We start from the raw sequence: 17,391 nt of genomic DNA on the forward strand, positions 1-17,391 counted from the left end.
GTCAACAGGTTGAGGGTCCGTGGGGGTGGGAAGACCCTGAGTTGCCATTTTAGGTGATTTAAAATCATTTTTTTCTACAAGAACAGCTCGTCAGATTTTCCCCAAACTTCAGGATCAGATACAGAATTGAAAAAGGAGTCGATTGCGCTATTTTTCATAATTTTAAGGGTTCATTCAGGGTCCGGCCAATATTTTTGGGCTAAAATTTCCCATTTCATTGATTTCGAAAAATCGGCTCGTGTAAATCAAAGCGTTGGGTCCTAATCTCCACGTTTCTGCAATAAAAAGTAATATTGAGGGTTGTGCAGGGTCCCCATCTCACAATCACCAAAATTGTTGTCTTTGTTTGTCCGCGACTGTACCGCGTGTGAGAGCGACGTGCAGGGTCGCACAGAGGCTATATTTAGGCGTTCCCTTTATATCGACAACTTGAACTTATCCAGAGCTCTGCCTGTGCCATCTGTAAAGCGTAATCATGTGAGTGGCCATTTTTTTACGAATGAAACGGTGGTATACGATTCGTAGCTCACGCCGCCAGTTGCTTCATATCTACATAGTATATATCAGGCACACCGAACCAACACCGAACAAAAATCCGGAATGATGGGGACCTCATCTGCCGTTATTCCATTTCCATATAAACAAAGGAGTCGTTGGTGGTCGAGGCTTCAGTGACTTTTGGGCCTTTTTTTTTCCCTTTCAGCTGCCCTTTTGAACTTTCACTCCTCTACGAAGATGCGCTTCTTCCTCACCATCTTCACCCTCCTGATCGGCGGTACCATGCTCACGTCTGCGATGGTAGCCCGCGCTCCTACACCATCCAACAATCCTTGTGTCTACACGTGCCCCCTCAAAGACCTCAACAACAAGGCATTGACCGTTCATGATGAAACCACCGACCCTATTTACTGTCAATATAATACGGCCACCCACTCCTGCTTGTACAGCAAGGTTTGATACACACGCAACTCGCATCGTCTATTTTTTACTAAAAATTTAACTAGACCACAGGATTGTTGACGGCTGACAACGACGGTGGGAAGTGCCCTTCCACAGCCGTCTGCTCGACATCCTCTCGTCGTCGTCGTAATGCTCTTCCTCAGTCCCCCCGTCTGCGAAACTCTAAACGCCAAGTGGATACATCTCCGTTGAAGATTAGAAGTCAACTTGGGGCTGCCAAACGGGCTAAAAGGTCGGTTTAGATGGTGCCAAAATCCTATGGTGAGTTGTGCTACTTTTCCAGTCTCGCATTTGATTGATAGAGGACTAGATGTCGGGGCCCCTTGGACGATATACATACCATGGATATTTACACCTACTTTTGCCAATCGCGGCTTCACACCACATCCCTGGATGCCTTCCTTTTATTACGCGGATTTTTCAACACTACCCGTCTACTTTTTACATTTTTTGATCTGAACAAGAAAAGGACTTCTTCGCCCTTAGAATACCTTGACTGTACAATTCATTCCTGTTATATTACTAATATCGTTTGTATTTAACTAGTTACTCGTTGGCTAAAGAGTCTGCAGTATAGAAAACGCGAAGCGCGTTGGAAGCGCGACTGATTTAGTGGCGCGGTCACGTGCACCCTGACTTCCCAGAATCGCGCCCAAGTTGGCGAGGACCTCAGGCCAGCTCAGCCTAAGGCCTTTCCATCAGCTTCGGCCGCGGGGGTTCGAGTCCATATAAAGGTTCCTTCAAAATCGGTCGCGACCAGCACTTGACTGTCATGCACTCGCTCCTTGTTATACAAACCACTTTCAGTCTCAATATTCATGCACTCGTTTTTTTCCTCACTCCTTCTCTTGTGCGCGCGAGGGCATCCGAGAGTTGGAAACACCGCCGGTGATCGACGCCATCAAACACCGCCGGTAAATGCCTATATCACGTGAGTCTTCAACGCGGTCACGCACGATCACCTGCAAACAATCATCGCCCCTCTGCACCAATGCGCCTCATAACAGCCTTGGAGAACTTGCAAAGACACCCTGTTCTACGGAAGCTCACGTTGAATGATGTGGTCCAGTATGCAAGGCTGGTAGGCCATCTCAAAAACGACATCTTGCTACCTCAACCACTCGAGCAAACTGATCCTGGCGTGCCTCCTGATGTTTTACCCTTGAGCCTCGTAGAATTTTTGAGCCTAGCCCTAAGCATTAAGCAAGAGTTCATTCAAGATAGCTGGGATATCATGAAGTATTACATCTGGGAATGTACAACTGTTCCCCTGATACATGAAGACTTCGAGCTATTCAGAGAGTTTGGTTGGTCTCGGGGCATCGGTATGTGCCAAATTACATACGGATAACAGTATTAGGGATATTTAAAGCTTCTTTATAGCTGCGCTTTCGATCTACCCTCGCGAAAGTGTCTGTGCAATGGTGGGCTGTGGGAATACACGGCCGTTGAAGAAAGAGACTAGCCGTGAGGTTGTTGTTTATACAACTGCCAATGGCGTACAGGCTGCATGGGCCATTCACCTCTACTGTCCTGGTAAGAGCTATCCTGTTGACCTCCTTGCACAACTGCTAAATGACCCACAGAGTGTAAAACTGACTATCACAACAACTTTACTGTCCATGACGGAGAACGCACATACTACGAAGAAGTCCCACTTTACGTACAGGTTGGCGAACATCAATTCGTCGAACAGAAAATTGTCCGCACCTGGATAAACAATATGCTCATTGCGTGGTATAATTAATTCTTTCAAAATCTTGGAGGTACAAAAATTACTCTAATGCCTGTTCATCAAGGGTATCCGCCTCAAATGCTGCAAAAGCATACAAAATGAGCCTTGGAGGTACATACCTCAAAGGCCTGAAAGACACCGGTTGGCAGTTTGGGTCTCGTTTAACGACGGAGCACGTTTGGGATGCCTTTGTTATCCTGTGCTTGATCGAAAACAAACAACGTGAAAACCAGTGCCTTCAGGTCCCACACACGGGTGCGCAAAAGGATAGATTTCGAGACGCGATGGCAGAGAGGAACCAAGACTTTGTATTAAATGGCCAACCAGGTGTCGTAGACCATGCATGCGACAAGTGTTATCGAACCTACATGACGGCCAGCGGCGAAATTCGTAAGTTCCTTCACATAAATAACATTACCTTCAAGAAAACTCAACGCTGGATTTAGGACACTGCCATCCTATCGTGGGAGACGGGCTGAGCATAGGTCGGCCCTGTTGCGCGGTCTTCGCTTGTCGCGAGCCGCTTCAAAATAATCGACATCGATACTGTAAAACTCACTTCAGCCAACATGACGTTTGCGCAGTCATGCTATGCGAGGAGCCCATCAGTGGAGCTGATTCGAAGACATGCTCTGACCCAGAACACAAGGAATTTGAGCGCAAGAACAAGGAGAAGGGCGCCTCAAACTTTATTCTTAAAGAGCGCTTCCGACACACTCAAGCATCCCAGCCAGTCGACACACTTGCCACCCAGCAAATAGACCATGTTGACGATGTGGAAGAAACAACTATTGAGTGGTTCGAGGTGGACGACAATAGCAACACCATCCGCCTTAAAAGTCGAGCAAACCCAGGAACGGTGGGCACAGAGGCCGATACTGCTTTACCCCCTCTGGATCCGTGTCCTTCCAAATCAGCTGCGGGCAATCGCGTCGCAAAGGCCCAGTTCTCGAGAAAGAGAACACACAATGAACAAACTCTTGTTCGGCCATGTGGGATTATTTACGCGCATGCTACCATGTTTGGAGCAGAAGCAGTCTCCAACTTTCTAGTATGTCTCGCTAAGAAGTTGTTATTTAACACCAGTAGATCTCATTTCATTTGAGCAGGTCATGGTGCAGAATGCCTTTTCAATTCCGGGAGCAAAGAAACCCGAACATATATTCTACGATACCAACTGTCTTGCATGTCAACAAGCAGAGAAAAGCTTTCCTTGGTTCAAAGGAATTGGCATGTGTGTCGACGTTTGGCATTTCCTCAACAAGCACCAAACGACACACCAATATTGTCAGGAAAACTGCAATCCTATTCAGTTTCCGGAGCTTCTCGACGAGTTTGGCAAGTGGTTTTTTAATACATCTGTTGCCGAGCAGATTAACGCCTGGCTGCAAGGGTATCACTCCATTGTCCGGGAGATGTTACCAGACAAGTTTGACTTTTTTCTCGACGAGATGATCATGAGACGGAATGTCGAGCATTTGAAGAAGTTGGCAGAGCAAGGACATAACCCCCGCTCCTTAGATCACTAGAGTTTTAATGGTAATACATTATATTTCGAGAATGATATGTAGATGCTACAAAACAAGCGGCGATACTGGCACAACGATCTACTACTGAGCAAACGGTAATCTACAACAAATCAAAGGTAAAGGGACATAAAGAATGGATTGTGAACATGCAGAAGAAAGGTGGTAAGAGTACAATGATTTCTAAGGATGAGTTACCTTGCTACGCTTGGGAACTGCCGACCACAGACCTGCTGGTGTCCGGCCAGCATTCTTAAAAGTATCGCGCTGCTCTTGAGTCAGAGCCTTCCAGTATCGCCGTTGGTCACGGTATGTATTTGGCGGGATCTTCTTACCGAATACATTGAGGAGGCTTTCATCGAGAAGGGTCTTCGATTGATCGACTTGGTGAAATCCAAGAGACATGTCGATTGCGTACATTCCCGCTGGCCACCGCTTCGATGTTTCGGGAATATGAATCGGCGTAGTTGGCAAGCTGGGACAAGGAGATGCCCTCGAGGACGTGGTTGGGGAACGAGGAAAAGGAGAGAAATGTTGGCGAAGAGGAGTGGTCGTCGTGCTTTCAGGATTGGAACGCTGGCGTTCCGATGGTCGGGGGTTGGCATCCACAGTGTCCTCACGTTGCCGTTTCAGCTTTGGTGGCATCTGTTGTTGCTCAACAAAGACCACCGCGTCATCCTCGTCGTCCTCGTCGTCCTTGGAGACAAATTGTACAAGGTAAGGTGGGGGTACAAGCTTTCTCTGTTGGAGCTGCTTCTTGATAGCCGTGCGTTCCGCAGTCATGTTGTATCGGAGATGGGTGTCCTTCGTTATGGCCTGCTGGATGAGTTCGTCGAGGCCAAGGCACTCAGTCCCTAGAAGCCGGAGGAGAAGAAAGCCATCCTTCTTGACCGTGTGAGGGTAGGAGGGGGTACAGGTGATCCACTGCAAGCTCCGTGTGTCGAAATACTCTAAAAGACGGGCTTGTATATCGAGCTCCTCACGAACGTTGACATCGTCCAACAAGATCCACTTTGGCCAAAGTGGACACTCGTGAATTGCTCGCCGTTTCGGTGGCTTTCCGTCCTATGGAAATATTTAGTGCACATTACGCAAAAATTAAACTGAATAAGTACCATATGCCAAAATATAAGGGAAAAGGTGTTGTCGAGATTGATTCGGTTACGCCGCTTGGGTTTCTTTGTGTTGTCCACCACTGGCCGCATCCAGTCCTCACTCATGTGCTCCTTGATACCTGGCTTAGATGTCAGTGGCCGATATGGAATGGTGCGAACTGTGGTTATGGGCTTTGTTGATGGTCGTGAGATCGGGACAGCGGGAGTTGTTGAGAACCCATAGGGATGGGCTAGCGGGAATGGTGAAGGGAATGGTGAAGGGAATGGCGCTGATGGGGCGAGTGAATCCAAGGGGCTCTGGGAAGACGACGCCGAACTGGCAAGGTGGGGGGTGGCACGCGGTACAGCAAGGGAAGCAGCAAGGGCTGCTTGGTACTGCTCTTCCTCGTCCTCTTCAAGTTGTTGGGCTTGCAGATCTTGTCCACGCTCGGCCTCGGCACGTTGCTTCTCCTGCTCAAAGAAAAGGACAACAGGATCGTGTGCCGTTATTGCATTGAGAGCAGAAGTAGGCACGGCGGGTACAGCCAGTTTACCCCGCTGCTTGGACGAGAGCTGGTCAAAACTATGGCTGCGTAAGCTGCAGCCAGGTAGCAAGACGCAACACTGTTTGCACATCCGACGCGGACACTGTATGCACCCGCGGCGTTTGCACCCTGGCTTCGCGCAGTCAATGACTCGTGATGCCGCAAGGCCATCATGGGTGGCTGTAGGAGGAAAAGGCTGAGGAAGAGGATGGGGAGAGGCCAACTTCGGGAATGTGAAATGGTAGCTGCATGCGATGCACTATGTGATAGGCGTCAACTTGTGCTAACATGCAGCCTGTGGTTTAACTCATCACTTACATGGATATAATAGTGCCCAGGTGAGTTTCCACCCTTGGCAAGTTTTACTGGAAGGTGGGATCCACAATGAACACACATGCAAGGCCCGTTGACATCGTGCAGGAGAGCCATAACGAGGGTGAAGCGCGTATTTTGGACGTGAATGGGTCGTAAAGAGCGTGACAAAAGCGTCGAATTAAGACGAGAGAGTAGCGTATAAAGATAAGGGTATCGCGTAGGGAAGAAATCACGTCGTCGTCGGCGGCGGGACCACCACTGACGACGTGGAGAAGGAAAAACAGAGGCACGTGCCCCTTATCGGATGTTGCCGCCGTCTACACCGCCGGTCATGCACGCCGGTGTTTCCAAATCCCAGATTCTTACGTGCGCGCGAATCTGATCTCACTGGACGGACGAGACGGAAGATTGGGATCAGAAAACCTAGTCAAGGAGACTGAGGCGTTTCGTAGGTAAGCTTTTTGTTGCTGAGGTATTTCGAATAACTTACACCTCACAGAGAAATCTCATATCAAACGGGTTTTCACTCTGAATCCGACATTGTTTGCTAACTTTTGTAACGTCGTTGTCATCTTATGGGTTTATTTCGTTCCAGACTAATAGTTAAATATAAGTTGGACCCAGAACGTTTTTAATAGTGTCAGCCACACCTTTGGATATAAAAACCGTTCGAAGCCAGACGCGAATACGCCTTGGTCATCAAACACTCGCCCACCGTAGTTCGCGATACGCAATGCCCCTCCGGCCTCTGGGCACCAGCCTCAGGCTCCTTACACTCGTTTTTCTCGTCGTTCCTACCCTTGTGTACGCGAACCTAATCTCTGTCGACCTTCGAGGCAACACGGACCGCGACCTGAGCCTTCAAGACATCGCTGACATGGTGGGCCTTGGCGTTGACGTCGATGATGGTGGCGTTTCCTTAACTCTGGACTTGCCGAGTGACGACGCAGGACCACCAGAGCCAGCGGCAAGCAAAGTCGTCGTCCGCACCACCACGTACTCCTGCCCGCCGAAAGATAAGCACGGAAACACTCTCGGCTTCCACTCCCAGTCTAGCAGTCCGATGCGATGCATGTACAAAAGCCAGGATAGGGACAGAGGGTCGTATTGCCTGTATGACAAAGTCAGTTCTCCGACTCATCTACATAGCGAGATTCGTTTTCTGACGCGTAGATTTTACAGCGCTCTGGAACCCTAACAGCAGACCACCACGACGACTTGTGCCCAGAGATCGCCTCAGAGGATTCTTCATCAAAGCGTCGACGCAGTCCTCTCCCTGTATCACCCAGAAAGCCGTCAGCCACTCGAGCGCCTGTCTCTGCTGCAATGAAGACGAGAAGGAAGCTTGGGATAAGAAAGCATAGAGGACGAGGCTGAGGAATCTCATCGGTAAGCTCCATATCCCCACCCGCTGAATGGTATGTGAGAGGCTGATTTACGGTGCAGATGACGTCGGGCTCAGAGGTATTCCCTGCCAACTTCGGATCTTCGTTCTGCTACAAGTCGTTCATACAGTTCCGTTTAAAATCGTACCGTCGTTGAATAGACCGTTTGTATACCCTGTTCTGTCTCCATCTTTACCGCAGCCGCTTCGAGAAGTCGCTCGAAATTCGCCCAAGGCATTTCAAAACAGGAGTGGTTCTAGTACATAATCCAATTCTGGGATTGGTGGAGTTGAGCGCTGCCCCACCTTGTTGGAACGATGGATACCACGATACCGCTGAATCAGGAATACAGTTTATTCCTGCTTATTTCGCCAAACAAACGTGCGTCATACTTCAAATTAGGCCAAATCGAGGCAAGGCAAATTTGAAATACTTACAAGGATGAAGGATCCCGCGAACGTCGGCAAGCTGGCAACCATCAGAGCTTTGTTACTTTTTGGAACAAAATTAAACAAACGTGGAACTTAGTTTCAACAGACACAAAGGGTAAAAGTAAGTAGTCTACCATTCTACGTGCGTGAACATACACGCGGTATGATACAGTCCAGGTATTCTAAGGACGGAGAAGTCCTTTTGTTGGTCAGATCAAAAATGTGAAAATTAGACGGGTAGTGTTAAAAAATCCGGGTAATAAAGGGAAGGTATCCAACGATGTGGAGTGAAGCCGCGATTGGCAAAGTAGGTGTAAATATCCATGGTATGTATATCGTCTCAGGGGCCTCGACATCTAGTCCTCCATCAATCAAATGCGACACTGGAAGGGTAGCACAACTCACCATAGCCATTTGGCACCATCTAAACCGACCTCTTACCCCGCTTAGCAGACCCAAGTTGACTTCTGGTCTTCAACGGAGCTGCATCGACTTGGCGTGCAGAGCCACGCATACGGGGCGACTGAGGAAGAGCATCACGACGACGAGAGGATGTCGAGCAGACGGCTTTGTTAGGGCAGTTCCCACTGTCATGGTCGGCCGTCAGCGCTCCTGTGGTCTAGTTAATTTTTAGCAAGGACTAGACGATGCGAGTTATGAGTTGAGTGTATAGCAAACCTTGCTATACGAGCAGTAGTTGACGACCGTATTATATTGACAGTAAAGAGGGTCGCTGGATTCGTCGCGAAGGCCCAATGCCTTGTTGTTTTTGTCTTTGGGGGGGCACTTATAGACACAAGTGTTGGATGGTGTGGGAGCGCGGGGTTCCAACGCAGACGTGAGCAAAGAACCGATCAGAAGGGTGAAGATAATGAGTAAAGAGCGCATCTTGTAAAGGAGGGAAAGTTCGAAAGGCGCAGAAAGGGAAAAAAGCCTGAATCGACCGCAAGCGACTAATCTGTTTATATAGAAAAAGGGCGGATCAGGTACCCATCATTCTAGATATTTGTTCCGCACTGTACCTGACATATAAGAATATGAAGCGACTGGCAGCGTTGCTCTTTAGCTAGAAATCGTATGCCACCGTGCGTTTCATCCGTAAAAAATGGCCACTCATGAGTATGCTTTACAGATCGCACAGGCAGAGCTCCAGTAAAAAAGTCTAAGGTGCCGTCATAAAGTGTAAATCTATACGACCCTGCCAGTGCACGCCGCTCACACGCAAGTCGCACGCTGTCACTTCCCTAATGTTGCCGCAAAGTAAAGACTAAACTTTAAAGTGCCTTTAAAGGACTTTATGCCCATATTGGGCGCTTTAAGGTACTTTAAGGCAAGGCTGTGTTGTTGGGCAACGCCGCCTCACGCCGGCATTGTCAAATCTTGGCCGGTTGTCAGCCTGCACGATGTGCGCGAACTCACCAACGTCCGTCGCGCGCACGAGCGTTTACGTTTCTCCCTCATCTGCTTCATGCGACGTGCAAGCGCAAACCTCGGGGCTGAGGCGTGTAAATCAGCTTGTACAAAACCTCTCAGCGGAATCGATCGCGCAAGGTCCCAACAATGGCGCCGCTCCCCTCACCACTGGCAGTTCTAACATCGTGAAGCGGACAAAAAGGTTGTCTTCGCGAAAAGTAGTCCAATGGCCCGATCTTTCTGAAGAAGGTGAAAACAAGTGCGAGAGCAGGCTTGATAATTGGGTATCCTCAGAAGGGGACCTATGTAGATCTCCGTTATGCTCGAGGGGATGAGCTCTGACCAGAGAATTTCTGACCTTGACCAGCTTACTGATTCCTGTTTTACTTAGCCAGAATTTGCATCCACTTAATATTATTATGTTCTACTATAAGTACATAGTTTGTGCTTATCTGCTGAGGGAGCAGCGAGCCTCCGTCGTGACAAGAAGGCTGTGGACCGTCAACCGAAAGCGGAAATCACTTTAAAGCAACTTTAGGTTTATGTCAAGTCCGTTAAAGTCGGAAATAGCCGACTTTAAAGCACTTTGAACTTTGCTTTGCGGCAACACTACACTTCCCCACCCTAATTTACATCTGGCTCCACTTGGCGTTGATTTGGTCACTGGTGTGCACTCGTACTTACCAATGGCGCCTTCCATTCGGCATGCTCGCCATTGAGCACTCATTCCCTCGTCACAGAAAAAATCGAAAGTCAGTGATTTTATTGACAAAATGACTCTTCCACTTTCCACTTTACGTCTCCCTCACAATCTATTGTCACCAGAAAATTACTGTTTCTAGTTTTGCGGGCGAGCTTTTTTTTTGTAAAAATATTCAGGTGATGGATCAGGAGAGTTATATTTTGGGGAGTGTTTTTGCTGGACGTCCTATGAGCTCAAAATCATTTCAACATGGCTGATTGGGGGTCCCGACACATTCATTGATGAAATGGACCATAGCCTTAAGTTGGAAAGTTTTACCGAAGGAAAGTGGTGCGAGATGCTTTAAATTGGTACAAAGTTCAACTGTTTGCAGCACATCTATTTATTCAACGATCCTGCAGGAGTCTGCAGGCCGCCGCCGAGAATGACAAATTCCCTACCACTTGGCAAAAGTGCCGGAGAGGCAGGTACTTAACACCGTTCTGTCGGTAGTTGAATAAATTCTTGGAGTGCTTTTGACTATTTACCAAGCGCACGGATGGGGATGAACCAATGTGAGGAGTGTCCATCTCAAGTATCTCATTCAAGGTTTATTTAGCAGTGAAGCACAGACGGTGGACTTACAAACGATGACCACGAAAAATTTATACTTGGCAAAAAAAAATTTCAAACAAGTGGATGACAAGTGAGTATAGACCCGCACCAACGTTCTAGGTACGGATAACTCTATGAGCAACAAAGTCGCTAATTATGAACGTTTCCCAAAGTGCTAAAAAGTACGTTGAATTCTAACTGTCAGTTTGAAAGGTCCGATTAGTGATTGAATGAAAATATGCATCGTCGGAGAAGTAGGAGCGTAAGAGTAGGTAAAGAGCGAAAGAGGATCCATGTAAACCATTCCCGGACGTGAAGCCGACATCTAGGTATGCATGAATGTAAATGCCAGCTGAAAATTCAAAGATGACGATGCTCACCATGACACTCAACGGCGTCTAATCCGACCTCTTACCGCGCTTGGCGGACCCAAGTTGATCCCTAAGCTTCAACTCGCCAGCGTCAACTTGGCGAGCAACGTTCCGACGGGGAGACCGAGGAAGAGCAGCGCGACGAACGTTCGAGCAGATGGCCTTTGAAGGGCAGTGTCCATCGTCCTGATCGAAGGTCACCGCACCCGTGGTCTTATTGAATTTGCGTAAGCGATGACATGTATAATTCAAAGGAGTATACCACAAACCTTGCTGTACTTGCAGAGGCCTCCTCCTTTGTAGTGGCAGTTGATGGGGTTGTCGGATTCGCTATCCGCGTTAAGATTGTGGTTAGCGGTGTCCTTGAGTGGGCATGAGTAATGGCAAGGAACGTTGGACGGTCCAGTACGAGCAACCAGCGCAGATGTGAGCATAGCGCTAATAAGGACCGTGAAGATCACGAGGAAGGAGCGCATGATTGGCAAAGGTAGGAAAAATGAAAGGTCGACTGGGGAGTCGTCGTAGGAATGCAGTCACTGAATAGATGGATGAGCACTGGGCTCGTTTATATAGGCCCCGCCTCAGGTCCCAAACATTCTAGATCATTGAACAGACCCCTTTCGACCCTTCACAGCGAGAGGCTGGGCCGAAAAAAAAAAGATTGAAGCAAATGTCAGAATCATGACACACTGAAACCAATTCAAATTGATTTCCATTCCGACTCTTCCAATTAAGCAACCCTGAATGTCATGGAGGCATCTAGAGGCATGTGGTCAACCCCAAACAATGCGAGTCCTGCGAGCGCTCGCCACAGATCCCCGACTCCCAAAACCATGGATTTTTGTGGGGCAAATTAAATGGCCTGTACACATATACAGTGCAACACACTTGCCCCTGAACAGCTCCGAGGTGGTACAATTTTCGAACCAGTTCCTAACTTCGTATGTCGGAAGGAAGACCCCAAGATCTCTCTAGAGGCAAGTTACAACAGTGGGTGAACGGAAAACCCCGGACAGCGAACGCGTGGTTTGAGGCTATCATGCCATGTCTGGAACCAAATTTAAAAAGAATCAAAAATTCAAAAATTCAATCCATGGTGGACCACTACTCTCTGTTCTATACAGCCATTTAGTCTAGTGGAATTTACCCTTATTTCTTTCATTTTGCCTGATGTGCTGAGTTCAATTCCTCTGTGAGGTATTTTTTTGCCCTTCCTCTTCCTGATAGCTAATCCAATCAGCTCTCCCTCTTCTTAAAATATTCATGCAAGGTGTTGGTTATCTTTATTTACATTTTGTTGATTGATGGGTAGAGAGGAGTACCTGTTCAAGCACAATCAGCCATTCTAGAAAGACATTTGTGAAAATTATCATCTGTCTTTCCTTTCTTTCATGAATATATTGGCATTTGACATCCTCCTCCACTGTATAAATTGATTGTTAATTTTCCTTTCATGTGCCAGAGTGTCTGGTGCATTTAAGGTACATTTATTTGAAACTTGCATACCTGCTTTTGCATGTGGTAAAAGAAATTCCATGCAACTACTGAGATACAAAATTTTAGCCCATATTATGTAGCACAAATGTAGCCATGGATATATTAGCTATTGAAGGATGGACATCTAATTGCAGCTACAGATGCTGCTTTACTATTTGCCTTTCTGCTCTTTTGATGCTAATTCTGCATCTTGTTATTGCAGAAACACAGCAATGACTCAAGAGCTTCTGAAACTTGTATACATTGACATTAACCCTTTTCCAATGGATTCCTCTCACAATCACATTGCCAGTCTTTTTTTTCTTACAATTATGCCCATTTTTGTAGAATAAATTTCAGACTGCTCATGGCTGCTATAGAAGTTGTTTATTATAAGATTTTGAAGCATAGAGAAGGAATCATCTTTGAAATAGTCAGGTTTTTGATTTTTTGGCAACCAAGTGGCATTACAGATTTCAAAAGGGTGACTGATATCATTTTCTTAATTTGAGCACCTTTTGATGGGGATTCATAACAATTTTTTTGTTTATTATGACTGTCATTGTAATGTCCTATTTTTTGGTTCAGTTTTTCACTTTAAGTGAAGACATTTGGATGTGGCAATGAGGAGAATGAATTTTTGAGTAGAGATATAAGCCGTGTGAACAAATAGCCAAATCTGTCAGCAATAGCCAGATTTGTACTAAATTCTAAAGTGGAAGAAGGCTGTGCGAACAATTACCACTTTCAGAATTAGTAGCCCAAATCGGGCTATTGGAGGTTCCAGACACCACACAATAGCCTGGTTTGATGGAAATCATGGCCCAAACAAGGAACAACTGCACTATGGTCCACGTCACCTAAACACCGCTACTTTTGTACAAAGGTTATTGACAGCACAGATCTCACTCCTTTCCTTATTCTTTTTACAAAAGTGATGCATTTGGTTGAAAGAAAAAAACTGTTAGACCGTTTGGCAAAATATTCAAAATTGAGGGAGTTATAAAAGTTCATGAACCCGATTTGGCCAGCTTACGTAACTTTGTCCCAAATGGTATATCTTATCTTATCTATCTAATAAAAATTCGAATTGGGTGCCAGATTGGTGCCAGACACTCGGGAATGAGCCTGTGCGAAGCATATTTTCGTGAACTAAAGTCTTTGACGTGGGCCTGAGCTTCTTTTGCCCCCAAACCCGAGCGGTATGCATGCATCCAACGAACCATGCGATGTTCCCAACGCCGTTCACGCTCCCATCCCAGTCACACTCCTCCAGTGCCGTGGGTGCAATGTTGGCTGTATCATCACTGTCACCAGCCATGCCGCCGATATTTCCGGCTATTTTCTGGTTTTTGATCCATTATGAGAAGCTGACTGGGCCACGTTTTTCGCTTTTCCAGCGCGGGCGCGTGCAGCCCTTTCATTTGCTTGTTGATTTCGGTGGCCCATCAAGCTGTGAGGATTATTCGTGTAGAGCGAGCAAAATTTCGGTTCAATTACACTATGTAGTTACTACAAAAATGGGTGTTCTAACATTGCCCGTTGGGCGCGCTCCTGGGCGCTCGGCCAGACCCTTTGGCGCCTGTTGGTGGTGCGTTGCCGAGGCAATTTGGCCGCTGTCCAAAGTAGCGGTGGCTAGGTGACGTGCACCATAGGAAGTAATGAATCATCAATGCATCACCCACTGTGGGGAAACTCGCGCTTGATCATGGAGAACATGCCTGGCCAGGCGCCCATGCCCGCGTATCTCCTTCTTTTACTCTCCGCCCTCATTTTTTTCATTTTACCAGGGCATTCCAATTTCCGTGACGGGGAAGTAATTACTAATCCCTGTGACAACGTGGACGAAATTTTTGGTAAAAACTCAGAAAGAAAATGGATTACTTGGCCATGACTATCAAGTGGAAGTGAGGCAGCCGAACTCAGAGTCGAGATGTCAAATCTATATCCAATACATATCTGTTTTTTTAGGCTACTTACGAAAAGTGAACAAGAATTCCGAAATATTGGAAAACAGAGAGCCTCCTCTTCGCGTGTGTGGGCGGGAGGGTGTACCATTTGGCGCATACAGTAGCTTGCGCGTGGTGGAGTTCGGCGTCATACGGATGGCGGGCAGGCCAGATGTTTGGTTTACATCAAGATGCCAAACATTCCTCAATGCCGACATCGCCGCCCATGCTAATACCCAACGCGATTGACGGTTATGACTAGGCGATTTCGACTCTCCCGGCGTCATATGTAGTTCCAGACTCCAGCGCACTCAGGCTGGAGGCTTTATGAGATTGTGGACATAGCGAGTAGGTGGTTACTGAGGGGGTACAGTATATGCCGCAGTACGTATTTTACCAGTCTCGAGTGACGTGAATGGCTGACTTTATGGCTTAGAAAACTGTCGAGCTTCGAAAAGCACTAAGCATTTCGTCTCAGCCTGACTCCAAACTTGTTCGTTCAGCGTCAGCCACACTCCCATATAAAAGTGATTTTTTCGACCTAAGTTGAATGATCTGTCCTCCACGCTCTAACCTCTCTTTCTTCACGACCAACCTTGATTCGTCCTTCACGCGCACGCTCTAACCTCTCTTTCTTCGCGACCAGCCTTTCGACCGATGGCTTTCTCCATCCTCACGCTCGTTCTCATTGCATCTACCCTCCGACTCACAGCACTCGTCTCCGCCAACACCGACCTCGCCCACGCCGATCGAACTAGGAGACCACAACCCATACCGCAAGCCCATCAGATGATGAAGGGTCCGTCTACCCGCTCCTGCCCTCATGTCGACAAAGAAGGCTACAGTCTGGACTTCCAGTCCGAGGACACCAAATCGATGCGATGCGTGTACAAAAGTCCAGTCGACGATGAGAAGGAGGCGTATTGCTTATATGACAAGGTCGGTTACCTACAGGACACACGTTCGACAATAACTTACCTCTTTTTAAATGCAGGATTCGGGTGCCCTGACGCTGGACCACCACAATGACAAATGCCCCGCCGCCGCCGTTGGATATCGCTATTTGAACAAGCCGGACCGTCGTCGCAGCCGCATTCCTATTCCACATTCGCCGCGACACCCGTCAGCCGTCTGCGCCTCGTGTGATGGGATGAAGCTAAGGCAAGCGCTTGGGGAAAGAAAGCATGCATGATGTTTGAACGTAAGCTTTCAGTCTATACCATTCAGGTGCTTCAATTGAGCTGATGAAGGGCGGAACAGATGTTCATTGACTTGGCGTTTCCCATTTACTCGCTTACTCCTGCCTGGTCTTTTTTTTTTTCTGCCCCGGTGTCTCTTATTCATTCATTTACCTTTCTTTACCGCGTATTCGATTCTATCTCCGCACGGAAGACCTTTGTTTATCACCATGATGCTTGGAAGAATTGTTGCCAGAGATCCGTCTCTCTCGAGTACTATTAGATAAGACGTCACGATTCTACCTGCTGTATATATTGACCCGGGGACAGCGACCATAGATAGCCGAAATTTGGTGCGAGGTTCTTCGGCGCTTTGATTTACTCGAAATTAGGTCGATCAAAATTATCTTTTATGAGTTAATGATTTATGGATCAATTAGGTTGTTCGTTCCCGAAGCTTTCTCGGGGATATCTACTGAACTACCTGCAACGCCCGATATGTCCTTCATTACTATCTATGAGCACAATCGTTTTTCCCCACCCCTCTATGCAAATTGCAAATTTTGGCTATATGAATGAGCACACTCCGTCTCAAACGGAAGATAATACGCTTCTCGGAGATTGAGAAGTAGGCGACAACCTAAGATTCTTGATGATAACTGAGCCAACGTGACTGTTATCGTGATATAGTAATACTGAAGAAGATCAGCTCGCTGGTAGTAGAGGAATCCAAGGTTGTAGAACGTACCGGAAGTCTTGTCCAAGTGAATATGTTTAACCCCCCTATGGCGAAAGCACTGTATAAAAACCGTTCAGCACATGCCAAGATTAAGCAACGGATTCCTTACATGAGAGGAAATACAATACTATCACAAATCAAAATAGACCGCAGTGGTCTCCTCAGTGAGAATGACCGTGATTCCTTGAAGTAAATCAGGCCAGCTTGGAGTCCCAGGAGAAAAATTATCAGCTCAAAGGAGAACATAACTATCCAGAAGTAGACGGGATACAAGTTTGGAAAATGCTGTCCCATGCAAAGGAATTGGCTGTCGGAAATTTCTGCAAAGTATAAATATCGGGAGTTCAGAGATTGAAGAATAACCTCACCAACAACAACGCCGAGATATGCTAAATTGATGGCTGTCATTGAGATCACCTCGATGGTGAATGCGATGACCATCAAAAATATGATTTTCCGGCGATGACTATACATGCAGGCGATCCGGAACTGCATGATGGCTAATGAGGTGTCAGAGCAAAGTTGATAATGATCGAACAGCATGTGTACACCAACCTTGCATCGACCAAATCAATAGAGTACTTCCCCATCCCTCTACGTTCGCCACGACTTTACCTAGAGATCATGAAGGTTCCCCACAAAAATGAACGAAATTATTGTATTCACTTACACCTAGCAAATGAAATTTATTGAGTAAAAGTTGAGTGGCTCGCACCAAGCTTGCAAAGGAAAAGTTACGTCTGATTTTTAATGATTAAAGCTCAAAACGGTTAAGGAATGAATATGAACCAACCTGATGAAGCCCAGTTGAGGGCTGGAAAATTAGAGCTGAGTTAATTATAGTTGGCCTAGTGATTCACATTCACCAACGCGATACGTACCGCTCGCTAGGTATCTGCAAAAACCTGTCAGTAAAAGTCAATGTCAGCTGGTGTTCTACGTACATAAAAAGGGCCTCCCCGAGGTACCGATTCTGC

At 47.0% G+C, this 17,391-nt stretch overlaps 6 protein-coding genes across 6 annotated transcripts; 2 read left to right on the top strand and 4 right to left on the bottom strand.

Moving 5' to 3' along the window:
• Positions 1-732: 732 nt before the first annotated feature.
• Positions 733-8,915, bottom strand: LACBIDRAFT_314526 (uncharacterized protein). The gene is given in 7 exon segments (XM_001889052.1): positions 733-853; positions 941-951; positions 1,005-1,180; positions 1,191-1,231; positions 1,268-1,311; positions 8,387-8,610; positions 8,670-8,915. The coding sequence occupies 2 exon segments, from the start codon at positions 8,877-8,879 to the stop codon at positions 8,416-8,418; spliced, it is 405 nt and encodes a 134-aa protein (XP_001889087.1). The 5' UTR covers positions 8,880-8,915; the 3' UTR covers positions 733-853; positions 941-951; positions 1,005-1,180; positions 1,191-1,231; positions 1,268-1,311; positions 8,387-8,415.
• A 435-nt stretch (positions 8,916-9,350) lies between these two features.
• Positions 9,351-9,739, top strand: LACBIDRAFT_314527 (uncharacterized protein; the record flags this gene model as incomplete). The annotated part of the gene is made up of 1 exon (XM_001889011.1): positions 9,351-9,739. The coding sequence occupies exon 1, from the start codon at positions 9,395-9,397 to the stop codon at positions 9,737-9,739; it is 345 nt and encodes a 114-aa protein (XP_001889046.1). The 5' UTR covers positions 9,351-9,394.
• Positions 9,740-10,864: 1,125 nt separating this feature from the next.
• On the bottom strand, positions 10,865-11,548 carry LACBIDRAFT_295817 (uncharacterized protein; the record flags this gene model as incomplete). Its single annotated transcript, XM_001889053.1, has 3 exons — positions 10,865-11,026; positions 11,082-11,285; positions 11,342-11,548. The coding sequence occupies 2 exons, from the start codon at positions 11,546-11,548 to the stop codon at positions 11,100-11,102; spliced, it is 393 nt and encodes a 130-aa protein (XP_001889088.1). The 3' UTR covers positions 10,865-11,026; positions 11,082-11,099.
• Positions 11,549-13,301: 1,753 nt separating this feature from the next.
• Positions 13,302-14,715, bottom strand: LACBIDRAFT_334291 (uncharacterized protein; the record flags this gene model as incomplete). The annotated part of the gene is made up of 5 exons (XM_001889054.1): positions 13,302-13,319; positions 13,585-13,588; positions 13,772-13,893; positions 14,083-14,183; positions 14,529-14,715. 5 exons carry the CDS (start codon positions 14,713-14,715, stop codon positions 13,302-13,304), a joined length of 432 nt encoding a protein of 143 aa, XP_001889089.1.
• Positions 14,716-15,154: 439 nt separating this feature from the next.
• LACBIDRAFT_295818 (uncharacterized protein) lies at positions 15,155-16,060 on the top strand (the record flags this gene model as incomplete). The annotated part of the gene is made up of 3 exons (XM_001889012.1): positions 15,155-15,436; positions 15,492-15,698; positions 15,758-16,060. The coding sequence occupies 2 exons, from the start codon at positions 15,155-15,157 to the stop codon at positions 15,687-15,689; spliced, it is 480 nt and encodes a 159-aa protein (XP_001889047.1). The 3' UTR covers positions 15,690-15,698; positions 15,758-16,060.
• A 160-nt stretch (positions 16,061-16,220) lies between these two features.
• Positions 16,221-16,976, bottom strand: LACBIDRAFT_314530 (uncharacterized protein; the record flags this gene model as incomplete). Its single annotated transcript, XM_001889055.1, has 5 exons — positions 16,221-16,370; positions 16,424-16,472; positions 16,524-16,734; positions 16,783-16,914; positions 16,970-16,976. The coding sequence occupies 5 exons, from the start codon at positions 16,974-16,976 to the stop codon at positions 16,221-16,223; spliced, it is 549 nt and encodes a 182-aa protein (XP_001889090.1).
• Between the last annotated feature and the right edge of the window lie 415 nt (positions 16,977-17,391).

Source organism: Laccaria bicolor, genomic scaffold (genome assembly GCF_000143565.1).
Source record: "Laccaria bicolor S238N-H82 LACBIscaffold_61 genomic scaffold, whole genome shotgun sequence".
NCBI lineage: Eukaryota > Fungi > Basidiomycota > Agaricomycetes > Agaricales > Hydnangiaceae > Laccaria > Laccaria bicolor.